At 33.1% G+C, this 18,050-nt stretch overlaps 2 protein-coding genes across 5 annotated transcripts in view; one reads left to right on the top strand and one right to left on the bottom strand.

Annotated features, from left to right (window-relative positions):
- LOC123698316 (membrane-anchored lipid-binding protein LAM4-like) overlaps positions 1-18,050 on the bottom strand; it is a 60,721-nt gene that overhangs the window by 17,349 nt on the left and 25,322 nt on the right. For all 4 annotated transcript variants that reach the window (XM_045644897.1, XM_045644899.1, XM_045644900.1 and 1 more), the window contains one exon: positions 5,108-5,218. In XM_045644897.1, the coding sequence (XP_045500853.1) occupies positions 5,108-5,218 (111 nt within the window). The remainder of the gene's footprint in view (positions 1-5,107; positions 5,219-18,050) is intronic.
- LOC123698322 lies at positions 10,358-14,191 on the top strand. The gene is made up of 5 exons (XM_045644905.1): positions 10,358-10,424; positions 10,887-11,069; positions 11,551-11,632; positions 12,133-12,250; positions 14,068-14,191. Exons 1-5 carry the CDS (start codon positions 10,374-10,376, stop codon positions 14,105-14,107), a joined length of 474 nt encoding a protein of 157 aa, XP_045500861.1. The 5' UTR covers positions 10,358-10,373; the 3' UTR covers positions 14,108-14,191.

Below are 18,050 nucleotides of genomic sequence, written 5' to 3'. Positions count from 1 at the left end.
ATGATAAGAAATTGACTTTATAAGACGCTTTCACACTTCATTATGAGGTCAAATGATAACACGTTAACGTTCATCAATGAATGTGCGTATGCTTAGAACCATTGATGTATCGACACATCCCAAGCTTCCACTCACACTTTGTGAATTTACGGTAAATAAACCGAAGCAGAGTGGACTTATATTACATCACTCCTGATAGTTAGGCCAATTCATCAGCATTTTAATTGAGCACACAATTTCACAGCCGTGTCGAAATTTGGTCCAAATGAATACACACTCGTATACACGGTTCACACGACCGCCGTCTTTTCGCGGGAATGAAAGTAAATGCGCTCTTTCTAAATATTTGTATTAGAAACCGGTTTCTATTAATATTAAAACACAAACACCGGCGGACACCGACGTTCGCTACGCGCACGAGAGCACAACTGTTCACATAATGTGTATAGACATATTGATTGTATATCGAATGAGCCGTAATTTATCGCTACGGCCGATAAGATAGCGTTTCCTAGGCGAGCCGTCGCGAATTAAACGTATTCGCGGTTTCAACCGACGCGACAATAAAAGCGAGATACAGCTGACCTCCGGAAAGGAGTTCGTCGAACTTGGACCGCATGAGCGGCTTTAGCGGCGCGTACTGAATCTGCGTTGAACTTGAAGTTTAATTGATCGAAAACAATAAGCGAGTGAGTGAGAGCTCCGACGCTGACGAGACACCTGAGCCCACCATTCACCTCGCCACCACGCCGCGCCAACGGTACTACTTGATTGCTAAACGTCAACAGACTGCAATTTGCAATCGGCACATGCAGATATTATGTTTGTAATGAAGTAAAGAGCGATCGTTTATAAATACCCCGTACGGTCAGAAGGTAACACGGACTCGAGAACATATTATCGTCTATAATAATAATAGTACTTGCATAATCGCAGGTAATTACGATCAAGTTTTATGCAGATCCGATTGGTGACAAATGACAATTATATCATAGAAAATAATAACAACGACAGTGAATCGCTGCGTTTTACAATCCACATTAAATATGCAAACATAGAATAGAATATAGTCGAGGTCATTACTCTCTTTAGTGATGTACAACTATTATTTATTTTTAGAGTGCTGTGTTAGCAAGTCAAAATAAAGATTGGAAAAGCAAGAAGTGGGAACGTATTTGTTTGCTGTCGGTACTGGTATGAATTGAGGGCAAACCGGGAACATCAACATTATCTATGTTGATTGGACAAATGGGCACAACTCACGCTCGAACCGCACACCACACGTGACAAGGTACTACGTGTTTCTTGACTGCGTAATTAATACTTCAATCTTCATCATACTGCATGAATTTTCATTGAGCCACAAAACTGATACTGATATTTGAATGCTAGGTACTGTACAAGTTGCTTTGTGTTTATTGCTAACTTAAAGTTCGAGCCTATGGTTAAAGAAACACCCATTATATCGGTTTGCCCAAATTTATTTAACCCAATTTGTACAAAAGAAGTTAATAACAATCAATCCTTATACACTGCTTTAATACAACAAGAAGGACAAAAATAAAATACGCGAGCGAGCGAAGCGAAAGCGCCATGAATTGGCGGAAGCCATAAAAGACACAAATTGTGTCATTTTCCATGGTCATCTTGAGACTTACACTAATAATACTAGAAACTCGAGTATAATTCACATTAACGCGACGACTAATCACATTTAGCTCGTTTTTATAGGCCTATAACCTTACCGCTGAATAATAAGATGAGCATTATCATATTTTGCTCCAATATAAATGATCAACATACCTACCTACTGCGCGCTGACGTCAATCGCTAGGGACAGATATCTTGATTCGTTCGCGCAATTCTAGCCCTTAGTGTGTCGACGATAAGATTGTATAGCCGTTAAAAGCCGTTAAAAATAGTTTATCTAATAATCTATCAAACAAAGATTACGCCGTTTAAATAATAACAACATCGAGCATATGCTATAACTGCGGCAAATATTCTGTGGAAGCGTGTAAAAATTCGCCTGCGCAAATATTGTTTCAGTGCGCTGCGGTAGAACGGGACACCTTGGTAATTTTTATGTTGGTAAATACGCACGTCAAGGTTAATTCATACATATAGAAAGAGTTTTATTTAATTTGTACAAGATCACCTGAACACGCAATCAAAAATGGGTGCAGTGAGGAATAAACAAGATCACACAAATTCTGGAGATGGTTTCATGAGGTTTCTGTATCTATTTTACCTACTGTGTCAAGTAAAAGAGTTCTTAATATTAAAATGAAATATGTGCCTACCCAGTTCGAAATTTTTAATCGAATCAAAATTCATACTAATAAGTAATAATTAAGTGTAAATATACCTTATAGGAAATAGATGGACGGTCGAATAAATGTTTACATTAAAATTACATTTGGATTATAGAAATAACCACGAACATTGAATGAAGTAAATTAAATTCAGAAAAATAACAATAGACGTCTCTATTATAAAATTATAAATACAAAACCTGTTTTATAAAATAAAAATAATTCTACATTTTTACATCAATAAAAAACGAAACAGCTAAAATTTTGAAAGCATTGTACAGTTTAAAACTATTTGATAAATAGTTATTTTAGAGTAACATGAACCAGATCTTTTATACTGTAGCAAAAACGTAACTAATTCAAATTAGTTTATCATGATTTACGGGCAAAGCTAACCAAGCAATATAAAATAAAACACCATGGAACCAACCAGATGCAATTACTTATTATTTATTGCTCGAATACTGTTTTTCTTTGCAAAACTAACAATAATTTATATAATGCGAGAACCTTCTAGATTAATGAAAGTAAGAACACGCACCTCGCGTTTATTCCCGGAAGATTTTGAGTAATAATAAATAAGTTACTATAGAAAAAAACTACGGTTTTTCGAATGATCGTTTAAAAAAAGATTGAGCCTGAGCTAAAAAGAAAGATTGAGAGATTGTAAAGACATATATGTGTATATCAACCGGTACATTAGAATTTATTCACATCCCTAAATAATAACTTCAAGCTTGAAAACATAATAGACGAGCCACACTGCCACAGCCAGTTTTACTTGAGCATTTTTCACGTTAGCATGGATACGTTTTGTTTACAAAAATACAAGTTGTAAAGAACAATATAGACGCCAACAATACGTTTTCATGCTCTGTTAACAATCAAACGAGAAATAATTAAACACGATTCGACTTAAGTGTTAATAATTTAATACTAACTTCTGATAGATGCTTGTCGAATTTAATAGATTTCCAAAAGAAGACAGTTATTTTACGGTATCGTCAGTCATCACTATAAATGATATTTACAGACATTAAGAGTCAAGCAAGTTTGATAAACACGAAACCATTTTAATGTTATAATGTACCTAAATACAGCAGTGAATAAATTTCGTAAACCGCAGTCTGAAGATTAATACCCATTTTCCTTCAAAGCATCTTGTGAAAATGTAAGATCGATAATAATATTAATTGATTGAATAATTGACCCAATTTGTAAAGGAATCATCACATAATATGTGTCAAAAAAACAAGCGAATTTTATTTAAGCCTATAACATAATATCTTCGCAACAAAATCTTCGCAAGTGTAGCAATGTTTGTAAAGCATTGTTAGCACATAGATTAATTACCTTAATCCATCATAAGCGTAATTTAAAACCTTTATCACAGACCACGTTGAGTCTTCATTTAGTTCAGAGTATGGCGCCATATGTATCACTCATTACTTCGAAAACATAACTAAGCTAAATTTGCGAAGGAACAAAATATACAATGTGTCTAATTTTTGGCAAAAAGTGCGTTTTTGCACACACGTTTGGTTAATATCGCGGTATAAGCGTAACTGATTATTGTACCTACATACCGGCATAATAGACGTTTGGTAATCACCCATATAGTAAGGTAGGTTTTGGCCTTATGCAAAATATACAATCCACAATAGTTAAGGGAAACACATTTGTTGACATAGACATCTAATAACTAACTGATTTTCCGTAGGAAGGCAGTGTCGGATGAGCGCTAGCTTAATTGGGAAGTATCGTATTTTACTTGCAAAGGAAGTCGAGAAATGTATTAAGAATAAAGACAGAGGTAAATCGATATATTTGCCAAGCGGGTCTAAAGATCTAATAAATTTGTTGCATTTTGGAAATTATTTTGTAAATTGATATAGAAGACCTGTAGCATTCAAAACAATATCTTATCGAAGATTACAAAGGTTATCATTATAGACGCATATTTCCTTATATTTTCAAGAAGAGCTTTAACAAGAGGACATATAATGCATTATTATTTCTTGGAATAAATGGTGATTTTCATACAGCACTGTAATTTTGCATACTTGTATGATTAGTATCTTGTCCTTTTCCTATAGGAAAACAAACTAGTTTGCGGTACAGTGCAGTATGGATAGGTATACTGCAACTGAATTATTATCAAGCCTATTCACAAACTTGAAAAAGGCGAATTGCATCAAACGACGATAAAATTTTGAATGTGAAAATCTTTAAAACAGAGCATTAGCCTGCTTGAAAGCCTAAATTGATGCATAAACCTTGGAGTGTTTGTGAACAGAGTTTAGGTTCTCCAATTTGGTAAACAGTAGAAAGTTGAGCTTACATTATGTCGGAGAGCATATTAACTATAATCTCTTTGTAAACCTATCTTACATTGCTACAAATAAGATGTGTGAACTGGAGTAGTTACGGCTGGATATGGCTTTCGTGACAATTACTATAAAGTGTCGCTTCCTTTCATTTACCTTAATTTACTATGAAAAATTGAGATGTTTCTAAGTAGAAATATTTTATCAGAGGTTGTGAATTTGAACCGTATCTAAAACTAGAAGTTCGTTTAATATGTGAAAAACAACAAAAATCTTGAGAATTTTTTTTCAACTCTTTAGAAGTTTCTATTTATTCTGAAATTTAACCATGGGTGTTAAGAAAAACAATATTAATATTAGAAGTTAGAAGAAAGTTTCAAGTTCAGTTACCTACTACTTTCCTTGCAACATTTATCAGGACAACTTTAACATTTCTCAAAATGCCCTAAAATCTTATATACTCACTTATCGTGTTTGCTGGCCCTTGCCTGCGGCTCAAGCTGTAGCGGGGTGGCGGGGGCGGAGCGCGGCGCCCCGACCCCGCCACCCGCGCCCGACGCGAAGTTGCCGGTCGACCTGCAAGAAGAGAAACTATTAGCTGAGAAATTCGTAGGGTAGTTGCACACTAGCAATGAAGACCAGATAGAAGATGTATTCCTCTTTATTTGGGTTGATAATATTTTCCAATTTGTGAATAATCTTGGGATGGATCATTATTCATCATACTGCAAGAAAAGCATAAAATAGATGGGAAGTTTTGAGGGTAGTTACACACTTGTAAGGAGTGCAGGTAGGTGAAAATTGAATTACTCTTTATGCGGGTAGAGAATATTTTCAAATTGGTTAAAAATCTTGGGATTCATCATACTGAGCATACATTAGCCGAGTGTTTATTTGTGAAATTCATTTTAGAAGAGTGAATTCGCTTTATCATTACAACTATTTAAATATAAATAAATATAAATAAATAAATAAATATTATAGGACATTATTACACAAATCGACCTAGTCCCACAGTAAGCTCAATTAAGGCTTGTGTTGTGGGTACTAGGCGACGATAAATATAATATTTAATAAATACATATATAGATAATAACACCCAGACCCAAGAACAAATAATTGAGTTCATCACACAAATATTTTCCCTGACCGGGGATCGAACCCGGGACCGTCGGCTCAGTAGGCAGTTACTTTACCACTGCGCCAACCGCGTCGTCCAATAATCGTCGTCAAATAGGTAGGTACCAAGACAGTTAAATTAGTAAAAATTTCTGCACAAAGTAATTTCTATGGTATATAAGTTGTACCCTTTGTACCTAATTAATTTTAATTATTAATAATTAAACATGTTATAAAAACATTATTGCGTATTTACGATTCAGGAAAAAGTGTATAAATTATTAATTTAAATATTCTGATGTTCAAAACACCATTAATTAAGATTTTAATCAACCATAGCTAACGACCACATACCGACACTTAATTTTTAATCTTGTTTTACCGACTTTAATTAAATTGGTTGCCAAAAAGTTTAAGTCCTATAAGGAAGAACATACACAAAACGAAGCGCTGCCTCATATTTTGAGATCATGTGAAAAGTTCTAATTAATAACATTACGTATACAAATATTATAAGGTACAGTAAGAAATTATGGCAGAAGTTAAGATTTTGGTTAGAGTAAAACAAGTTAAACCAACAGAGGGTATTGGGTGTGTAGATGATATATCTAGACACTTATTCACTAATTTCTACTTTATTTTTTACTAGGTTTTTGCCCGCGGCTTCGCCCGCGCAGTCAAAGAAAAACCCGCAGTTCCCGTTCCCGTGGGATTTCCGGGATTGCGTCATTTTCTCGGGATAAAAAGAAGCCTATGTCATTTCTCGGGTATCAAAATATCTCCATACCAAATTTCATGAAAATTGGTTCAGTAGTTTAGGCGTGATTGAGTAACAGACAGACAGACAGAGTTACTTTCGCATTTATAATATTAGTATGGATAAAGTAAACATAAAAACGTTAAATTTCTACATCATCTATTCATTAAACCGCGATTCTGTTTTTTCTCGAGCGCTAAGTACCTATAAGAAATAAATTATTTTTTATCATAAACACGTAAATATTGGAGACATTACGTATAAAACGATTAAGGACATAACTGGCATTAAAACCATAGATAGATCATACTGTTTATCATTATGAAATGAAATATAGTTGAATAAGAAAGAAAAAGGAAAACCGAAAAGGTTAATAGTAGGTACATCAAAGGCCTATAATGTGGACGATCATGGGACGTTCAATCACTTCAAAGGTTCCATTTTTTAATTTGAAATTCACCACTATTTAATGATAGTCCAGTAAAGACATTTATATTTGCTAATATAAACTCTTGATACAAAACATTGAAACACCAGCTGTTTAATGTTCAACAAGTCGCGATAAAATCTACGTCAATTGAAGGTTTGGGTAACGATCGGTTAATTGTATTTTATAGTTACCGTCCGCGTCACTACAAATCTAACTCCCTACAGATTACCTATATAATTGCTATTTATATCCTGCCTAACACTATCTAGAGTAGTGAAAGGCCCTAATATAGAAAGCAGTTTTCTTAGTTTTCAATAATAATGGAATGTTTCCTTTAAACATTTTTTATCCACTATAGTTCCTTTCAGGTGCTATTACAAAATTCCAGCCCGTATTTACGCACACAAATAGGAAATTTGATTTGATAAGAACACAAATTAATTTCGCTTCTTAGAATTGACAATTTCATTAGAAGAGATTCCTTATAAAGATTTTCACTTGGAAGTATAATAGCGCTATATTCAAGGAAAGCGTAGCCCTTAATTTTATGTATCATAAAAGGCAATATTATAATAATTATAATGAAAAAAATTTTCTAGAGAAACCGTATTCTATGTTCGATTGTAATTAAAATTTCCTATACCTAGCTAAACTCTAAATATGATGTATTAGTTTAATATGTCTTTATTTACATTAGAAACGAAGGATATCTAAAAATAAATAATAAATTGCACATTGTCCAATCAAGAGAAGGGAGTGTAAAACTTAAAAGCGAAAATATTCGAAACTACATTGAACATGTTTGTATCCGCATGAGTTGCACTTTCTTTTTGTAAGTACTTATAATTACCATGATTAAGGTAGGTAGTATAAGATATAATCAGGGTAATTTAAGATAATTATAGTACACTCCACAGTTTCAAAGCCTACGCCTCCTTTGCCCAGCAATGGTACACAGCAGTCTAACTCAATATAACAATAGTACTAAACCAATTGATAAACAAAATCCTGGAAATATCCCTTTCAAAATAGTTGCAGTATATTTTATACTTTATGACAGGACAGGAATATCGTCAACAATAACATGTTATAATATCTAATTGGAGTTTATAATTGCAACAGTAATGATACACCGACTGTATAAATACGGAAGGTCATTCCGAGTTAATAAGGATGATATTATAAATGTAGAGTATATAATTTTACATATACAATTAAATGTTTATAGCAAATGCGCCATGGCCCGATAAAATCGCGAAGAATGTAAGTTAGTTACACGAGTTTTAAGGGATCATATCTCAATTATATAATATAAATAGATCGCCCTTAATTTAATGAATTGACTAAGCATCGCAAAATATAATAACAGCGTTTTAAAATTATATGGTAGCTCGACAACCCTACACGTATTGATTGCTTCTATGGTTGCCAAGACAACATAGACTAATACCAGAGTATAAGCCAGAGTAATAGAAAATCTTGTGTAAAATACGCATCAATAATTCCTCCTACTTAGCCTCGAAATAAGGCTCCTTATTTGTTGACCTGGATCTCAATTAATAAATACCAAAACAAGCAGGGTTATCAACATCGTTTAGTATAATTATTCTGATTTAAGACTCATCATGAATAAATCAAAAGCTTCATGAATAAGGTTCAAGATAAAGGTATAGATGATAAGAGAAATGAAAGAGCTAACGGAATATAGTACTTTAAGTGCCTAAGATTTTTTGGACAATGTGTAGTATTGTTTTGAAAATATGCAATTAATAAAACAGCATAGCATAAATATGTGTTTAAAAAACAACGACTATTTCATCATAATGTAGTTTTGAAAATAATTTTTAGTCACTAGATAAGATTATGTTTGATATTCAAAATTATATCTTGAAATCAGAAAGAAAGCGTGAGTTACCTAGTTGATAAAAATAAATAATAAAGTATATATAGACAGCAAGTACTTGAAACTGTTAAATTGGATGAAGGCTATCGGATAAAGAGCTAATGGTTTTTAGTAGATCATAGTAAGATAAATTGGTTTCAGAAACACGGTTAGCATAACACGTTCATCTAAATCTGGAATGAAGTAGATAAATTAGTTTTCAAATAAAATTTTTCGAATAATTTATGTATTGTAGGACAAGTCACGTGTAGTAACGATACCAAACCACCGTAACGAGCATGTAAGATTAAAATATGTAAATGCCAAATCACAACCAGTAACATTTCCTCCGCGACCAGAGATGGGCAATAAAAACTAACATTAAAATAAACTACGCAATTCGTCCAGGCGCCCGTCTGTCTACCATCATTGTTTCACCGAATTGTTTACTTCTCTACTTAACTGTGCTTTTATATGTCCGTATCTGCGTTCACTGTAGTAGTTTTATACGAACCTTACCCTACTTCGCGAGCCGAGACAAAAATACTCCACCGTTGCTAAGACGAAACCGCGTAACCGATTCGGTACCATTTGGAACATCGTATAAAAAGCCGACGGATAATTCGGTCAAAACTTTGTTTTCTTAAACCAATTTCAATACTTCTATGTACTTATTTTGATACGCCTATCTATTTCATAACACCAACCAAAACTAAGACAATCGATACGCGTAACTGCTTGAAGTGTTTACGGAGGTGATAAATGTAATATTATGTATTTTAGTTGTAACGAATATAGTGTGAACAAAACTAATTATCACATTCTCAGACATTTTAGACATTGGCAATCAACATAAAGCGCACACTGATGAGGTAGAAAAAAATGACATTAACTAAAAAACACAGACAAATGACATCATGTTTTTGATAAAATTAGTAACTAATGTTGGCTTTCCCATTATTAACTTTCATGAGTCAGCAGCCTATCACACCTCAACACCTACGCGCTGCCACTAGCATTATATTTTTAGATATTTATTAGATTAAATGTAATATTATGGTTAACGGATTAAATCTAAACATAGTGGTAGATGTTAAAGTCAGGTAATTCCTTGTAAAACAGAAATGTGGGCGCTAGATATAATATAAATATTATCTTATATCTTTCTTCTTTTAATTTTGCTAAGGGAAGCACTTTGAAACATTACATATTTAAAACGTTTTGTTCAATACTCACGGTCTACATCAACGATAATATATTTACGTCGTAATTTTTATGATCGAAAATACATATAGGAGAACTTATAAACATTATACACAACATAGCTAAAGAGTCTGACACCACACGAGGATTGGGAACGAATGCTTCTCACTGCTCTGCTTTTAAAATTAAACAAATGTTGTTTTTCAACACAACTTCATAGGAATGTTTTGTGAAATATGTACTTCAATTTAGAGTTATTGGACTCTGTGTTTATAAAATATAGAAGTCACTTGATGTATAGAGTCATTTCAGTTCAGGAAGTGGTCTCGTTTGGTTCACAATGCGAAGTGGGATCTTTATAGCCTTTGTTAATATTCTACTGGTGGAGAGCGTGAGCTCACATTTATTATTATATTTTTTACGACTTTTACTCATTCAAATAATACGTTATCTAAACATACATAGATACCTAAAGACTTAATTTCACCATATTTACGTCAATACCTTAACTAAAGAAAATTCTCTTATCCAAAAATAAAGCAACAAACAATTATCCATTTGAATACAGAAATTGCTTTGTTTAGGTATTGTAAGTGGTTCTTACCTCCGCTTAAATAACAAAAGCAATAAACTGGCATTCAATTAATTCGTTTAATAATATCCTCACTTCAATTTCGTTATCGTGTAGGCGGCTTAATTTTCTTTTAACGAAGCGATAATGAAATGTTTTGTTTGGACACACGCAAATTGCCTTAATAACAAAATCTGTTAGCCTATGAATTTATAACGATTTGTTTATTGTTGTGTAAAATGTATCTACGAACATTCATCTATGAATAACTGTAAATTTCAGGGAATAATATTAGCCAGGTACGTCACAGAAGAACCTATGATTGATCAAGAACTACTTTCGATCCCGGTTGATGGTTATAATGAGAATTCACAAGATAAATTACCGGCATTCAAACAGTACGATGATCAAGACAGACACTTCGAGCCAGAAACAGAGAAAAAGGCTGAAGAAAAAGTCAAAAAGGTAATCGTGCTCGGTGCAATTTGGTGTGTATATACCGATTCATGTAATGTTTGCCGATTTCAAATCGATCAAGCAGATCGATCCAAATGGTAATCCGTCTAGTTATGTCTTCTGTTACTCATTTCTGAATAAACTGAACTTTGATCAGAGATTATCCTTAAACCTTCCATCTTTCATCAGTTTGCTGTTAAGCATTTGGTAATTAAATGTGTACAACATTTTTTTTTATTTGCCAATAGTTACTATTAATTATTTAAATAAAGATGACTTTTTATAGAATTGGATAATACCATACATATACGGCGGCCCAGTTCTTGTAATCTTTCCATGACCGTATTGCCATTAAAAGAAACGAGTTCTATGCAAATATTGTCGTGCATTTAAAGCATTAAAGCCTGACCTTCTGATCGTGATTCCACATAATATCTAATTATCTAGTTACTTAGCTAATTATATCGATTGATTGATCTCTAATTCACAGCCATGCTCCATCGTCGTTCTATCCAATATACACAATCCGAACGTGCAGTCATTATTGAGAAAGTATAGATATGATGCCAATGGTAAGGACAATTTAATGAATTTCTTTATCTTGCATTCTTTTAATAAAATCGAAATAATTAGTAACTTCTGATTTTGCCGAGATAAATTCAGAATTCAATTTTTTTTTTCAATTATGAATTTTATAGTGTTATGTACAAGTTGATCCATTGTTTGATAAAGCAAATCACGGAGGACACCTCAATTGTTTAACCTTTTTTACTGAATAAACCGATCGTCATTTATTTCCAATCTGTTGATTGTGATACCGATACAGCCAACGATACAGCAATACAAATGTGAAAGCGACTGTTACGTATACTGAAACTATTTATTTAGTATAAAATAAATATACGAATAATTATTACTCTTCAGCCAGTAGATGACTTGATATCAGGACAGAATGATAGAGTTTAGACTTTAGAGTTTAGAGCAATACCCCACACGTTTCTTATGATAGGGAAAATCTTGCATTATTCTTAAGTATTTCGACACAGTTCTCAATTCTATCACACATAAACAGGTATTCTGATACCGGGCAGCGTGAAATACTTTATCAAGATGCCACAAGGGCTAAAGGCCTCGCCGCTGCTGGTGCCATTGAATGATAAAGCCTTTTCTCCACTCGGAGGTTTCGTAAGGTAATATAATTCTTTACCGTAATCCTATTGCGTTTAGAACTCATATTTCTTTGTACTGCTTTCACAATATCGCATTACAGGCCCGCATTTATCTCGTTGGTATTGTATGTCGAAATACAGTCATGGGCGCTTTATTAAATCCATGCCTACATCGAGGATCTGGCAAAACGCCCACTAAAATTAGTACCTATCAGGCCTCGCTATGCACAAGTAATAAACTTGCAGCATATGGAGAAAATGCGTTATTAATATGTAGCACGGAACAATCTGTTCACATGAACACATTTCCAAAATATTTGCATACTAAATTGACATATAGTTAGTGGGCATGTTCAAATGTAAGGAAAACAAAACTGGGTATTTCTTTATGATTCATTTGGGGAATGCTAACACTCTGAAAGCTTTATAAATAAAACAGAGGGCGATACACCGACGATTAGCAGGGCATGCTAGTAGTTGTACCATTTCGATCCAGTTGGTATATTTTACAAGTTAAAACACCAAAATAATCAACTTGAATTTTGGTGATAGTTTAAAACCATTTCTATCATCAGATGGTTTACGACGTTTTTCCTTATTTACAATTACCGGTAACAAAACATACAATTTATATTTCCCTTAGGGGCCATCCATAAAGTACGTCACACTAATTTCATGAGTTTTTGAGCACCCCCCCCGTCCTTGTCACAGGTGGTCACATTTCTAAGACCCCCCCCTCCCTAGTGTGACGTCACATGTTTCGCAATTTAACATCGAAAAATTATTAAATTAAAACAGCAGTTTCAAAATAGTTTGATTTCCATTTAAATAAAGTACTTTTTTTATTAAATCAACATAATTAGTCCATTGAAAAGTTACATTTGGGTTCGCATTTTTTAGAGGACGCAATTTTATTTTTTTGATGTGTAGGGGGGGTCAGTGTGAAGCTATCGCTAAGTTTGTGGGGTCGCCACCCTTGTTCCGCGGCCGCCATCTTGAAAATAGCGGTTGATATGGTTTTTACGATATATCTCTTAAACTATTTATCTGATAAAAATAACATTGTAAGCATTATTTGTTGCAAATTAAATTCTCTACAACTTTAGTCCAGTAATTTTTTATCGTAGAACTATAAATAAAAAAATTATAAGTAAGCGAAAATGTTCAGAAATTTATTGAATTAATTTATTGAAGAGATATTTATATTTTTAGATAATTTTTTTTTATCATTTTAGGAAGAAATTATATCAGACAATTTTTGTAGATTGTTTTTCGAGGAACAGTTTTTATTTACAACATTTTTTAATTACGTCAGTAGCTAGGGTTTTACACATCCAAAAAATAAAATTGCGTCCTCTAAAAAACTTAAGATTTGGCCTAAAAAATGTAACATTTCAATGGACTTTTGAAACAGTAACAAAAAAATAAACTAATGAATAAAATATATAAATTGTCTGCAAAACAATTTAACTCGTATTGCCCTAAAGATAGAGTTGGACATATTTTTTAGATTAATTTATATTTCAAATTACGCGATTAGTACCTGTAGATTTTGAAATGTGATGTCACGAAACTTAGGACCCCTCCCACCCCTTGTCACACCATGTCACACTTTGTCGACCCCCTCCCCCCCTCTTTACGTGTGACGTACTTTATGGATGGCCCCTTATTAGTGGATCTGTTTTTATAATACCTATGTATTAACTATTCTAATCAGCATTAGTTAATACGGTGTCCGACGGTGACACGTAAGGCCATGCGGGTTTATAACCCTCCTAAAACGGTAAGTCCACACTTATTGCATAATCCCATTAATTACTTAACCATAATATTTACAGGTATTATAAGGAAGTGCCACCCATACCACAAGCTTGGTGAAGCCATCACCGACATCGTATTTATAACAATTTTAAAGTAAAATTGCGCATAAATGCAATTTAGGTATATTATCGTGTGTTATCACCAATAAAAATTAAAACGACTGTGTAATTTTTTTACTGATAATTTCCACGTCGCAGTGCAGCAAACGTATTTGCGGAGACAAGTCGATGCCAAATATAATAAGATTAACGGAACAAATCGTAAACAATATATGACTAGCCAAGAACTAACTTAGGTGTTAGCCAAATATTCACACCTGATCGAGCATGTCCTGCTTTAACAATATAATTATGATTATGACGTTATATGAAAATTAATCTCAACTGCTGTTTCTCATAATCATAAATAAGTAATTCCATCCATGTGAATTTCGTATTGATCCGAGAATGCCGTCAAGGTCGTATAAAGTTTATCGTCAATATGAATGCTTTATTTTACCTTATAAAATAACTCACAATACAATAAGAAATATACCTAACACAGTCCTTTCAGACCCTGTGAATAGTTTTACTAGGCTATATTTACCGGTATTTTAGAGATTAATGGCTTTTATGTCAATATAGTCTGTTGTAACATATTACGAGTCACGACCTCCACTAGTTAGCCTACTAAACGAAACAAACCCGTTCTAACAAACAAGATTACTTATCACGTGTAACATATGTGCCGACACGTAAACATTTTGGAGAAATACTGATATATTACACGGAAAATACAATATTTTTCCTATATCTCTCTCGTTTCACTGATACGAAATCAACATTACAGTCGGATGCTATGGAAAAATACGTTGAAATATTCGATTTATGTATTTATGTATAGTAGGTATCTACATTGTTTTATATATGTGTTGGATTCTTCAGGAGTTTTATTGGAAATCTTGTTTTATGTTGATCCAAAGATAAATAAGAGTATTCATCTCAGATAAAATCAAATACTTACTTACATTTTATCTTATTTTAAATATCAATATGCCACAACCTTAGATCAAATAGATAGGTACCTACCTAGTGTTTATTTATGCTATCGAAAATATCGAATTATTCATTTTAGGCTTTTTTTAGGGCAATTATATGTATATATATAATGGTATCTATAATGTCTGTACCATAAGAAATTCTAAGCTACAGATGTATGAAAAAGAGAACAAAATTATTTATTATTTCTATAATATTGAGCATAAAAAACTAAAATTAAGGACTAGAACCTCATGATAAGGAATAAATAAAGGTGGAAAAAATGAGTCTTATTCTAAAGAAAATTCGGGTCGTCATTGGTTTCTTAATCAATAGCAAGCGATAATGGCCTTGTAGTTAGACTTTGGAGATTTACCCAATCGATTGACGATAATATATCGCAGTTGTTAAACCTTTAACAAACGAACAGATATTAAAACCGCTTATCATTATAAAAAAAAATGAATAACAGTTTGACATGATTTAAAACGGAAAAAGGAAATACGTAGGTACCTACGCATTTCACAACATAACCTAACTTGTGACTTGTGATGATGGTTGGTTAACATCCGAACACTATTATGTTTGAAAGCAAAGACTGCGTTCGTCAATCGTATAAAAACCACATAATTGGCGTCAGACCATCGCGATCGCCGGATTTACTAAACAGATATTTCGAGTACAAAAAGAAGACGTCAATTCAACGACATAGAAGTGAACCTTAGTATCTCCATTTCGGCAATAACTTAGATCGATAAAATATAAATAAAACGGGGAGAGTAATTCTGCCTATCGCGTTTAACGAGATATTATATACGACAACAACTTGGCATCATGCCAACTTCCATACACGTCGTGGACTTTACAAAAAGCTAGAGGCGGACTAATTTCGGAGAGACAGTCACTCTAAGGAACCGCCACAACCGCGGTGTAATGTTTAAACTTTAATTCAATAGTATATAGTCACACCGTATATGTGTGAGTGGCCTTGATGTTGACGGTCTATTATCAGTCACGAATTGATGGCTAGTGAATAGTGGCAAAGGAAAATCGAACTAGAATCTAACTGCGAAGGCGTTACAGCATTGATAGATATCTATTTTACTCATTTTGCTTTCACCGTTAGTTCATTCGCAATTTCAATTAATATGCAATATCGTTTAATAATTTTACACGCGATAAGCGATTCAACGGGAATGCCAATCAAATATAAGTTGAAATGAAAATGTTGCAGTTCCAATTAACAAAAACGATGATGTCATGTTTTGAACTATGTAGGTATCTATGGATAATTCACGTTAACTATATATTATATAATACTTCTTATGTTAATCTGTCCTTACTCCTTAATCTTTATTAAATTAAATAAGTAATTAACTTATCATAAAGGTACTATCTGTGATCTAAGTTGCATGATGTGGGATGTCACCAGCAGATATAAAATGTTCAAGTTATCTAGCATTATGCCCTTAATACATGGCCTGTGTTGTGACAGGAATCGGCAAAACAATGTAGAAAATGACTATAGTTACCTTTTTCCAAGAACCAATAATAATATAATTAATTCAATGGCATCATTGAAAGCGTAATAACTTCTACTATCTACTATAACTACATTCAAATTAAAATGAAGTCAATCAAAAGTACATTCTTACTTTAATAATTAAAAACTGAAAATTAAAAAACTGATTATAAAAACATATTACCTACGTCAAGCTTTTGGGATCTACAAAAACAGCAACAAAAAGCAGCTATTGGAAATTTTACAACAATAATTATAATAGGTACACTATGATACAAGTTACAAATGTAACCGCAAAAAATCTTGTTTTTCAAAATTTTGTATAAGCAATAACTTACACAAAGCCGTCACAAAGCGTACTTGTATTAACAATAAGAATACATTTTTCTAGCTTATTATAAATTACATAACGTAATGTAAATGGAACACTCGGATGCAGTTATATTGGATTTCATAAGTCACCGTGAAAACCTCGTATCACGTTGCCAAGGCACGTACTTTGCGTAGGCGAAGTTAAACTACTGCAGAGCTGCAGACTCTAAGGTCATGGACAGATGCTAATCATTGAGATGACGAGTCACACAATACAAGAGTCATTTGTGATATGGACTTTAATTTGGTATAGGCGAAGTGAGCCGCTGAGGAAAACTCCTTTTAAAACGAAGCGCAGAAAAAGTAATCAGAACATAATTGATAATATCTACCAATTTAAATATATAATTCAGCGATGAAACCTTACGTTTCATTCAAAGGCATACTTAACCTATAAAGAGTATAAAAACAAGCCACTAAGCACAACAATCATAAAGGAAATGACCTAACAAATCAAGGCTTTAGTTTGCTTCGTCTATATATTTAAATAAATTCAACATTATTTTTCTTTAATTAAATTCACATTATTGTATAATAATCTATTCTATTTCGCCTTGTATCGTATTTAAATAAATAGCTGATACATTTGAGATTTAGGTATGTACCTAATTAATTGCAATAAATGTATAGCGTAGTTCAATTAGCCCTGCAGCCTAGCAACAGAGACAAAACTGTTATATCCGGTTCGATGAAATCATCAATTCAAATTATACGTGCCCTTGTTAGGAAGTTGAGAATTGTGAAGTCATGAAAAAAAAATATATTTTAATTACCTATTATTACACAATACTTAAACCAATACGTTCATCTAGCGGTCCCGTGGGTTCCTCTATTTGATCGTCAGTTTTTCTTATCGAACTGACCCATTTATGGCCACAAAAACATACATGTCTAATGTCTGTGTACCTTTTCAAGGAAATATATACATATATGTATAATGTTGTGTTGTGGAGGAACAATGAACACACTATTTTCTTTTAAAACTTTAGATCAAGGGAAGAATATTTTACTGACATAGTTACCTACCTAAAGTACGATAGAACAAGATTTTGTTTAGAAGACTGTCGTTAATCTTATACAACAATATGGT

The sequence above is a fragment of the Colias croceus genome, chromosome 16, assembly GCF_905220415.1.
Source record: "Colias croceus chromosome 16, ilColCroc2.1".
In the NCBI taxonomy this organism is placed as follows: domain Eukaryota; kingdom Metazoa; phylum Arthropoda; class Insecta; order Lepidoptera; family Pieridae; genus Colias; species Colias croceus.
The sequence above is the reverse complement of the archived record's forward strand: the minus strand, read 5'-3'. Positions and strand labels throughout refer to the sequence as shown.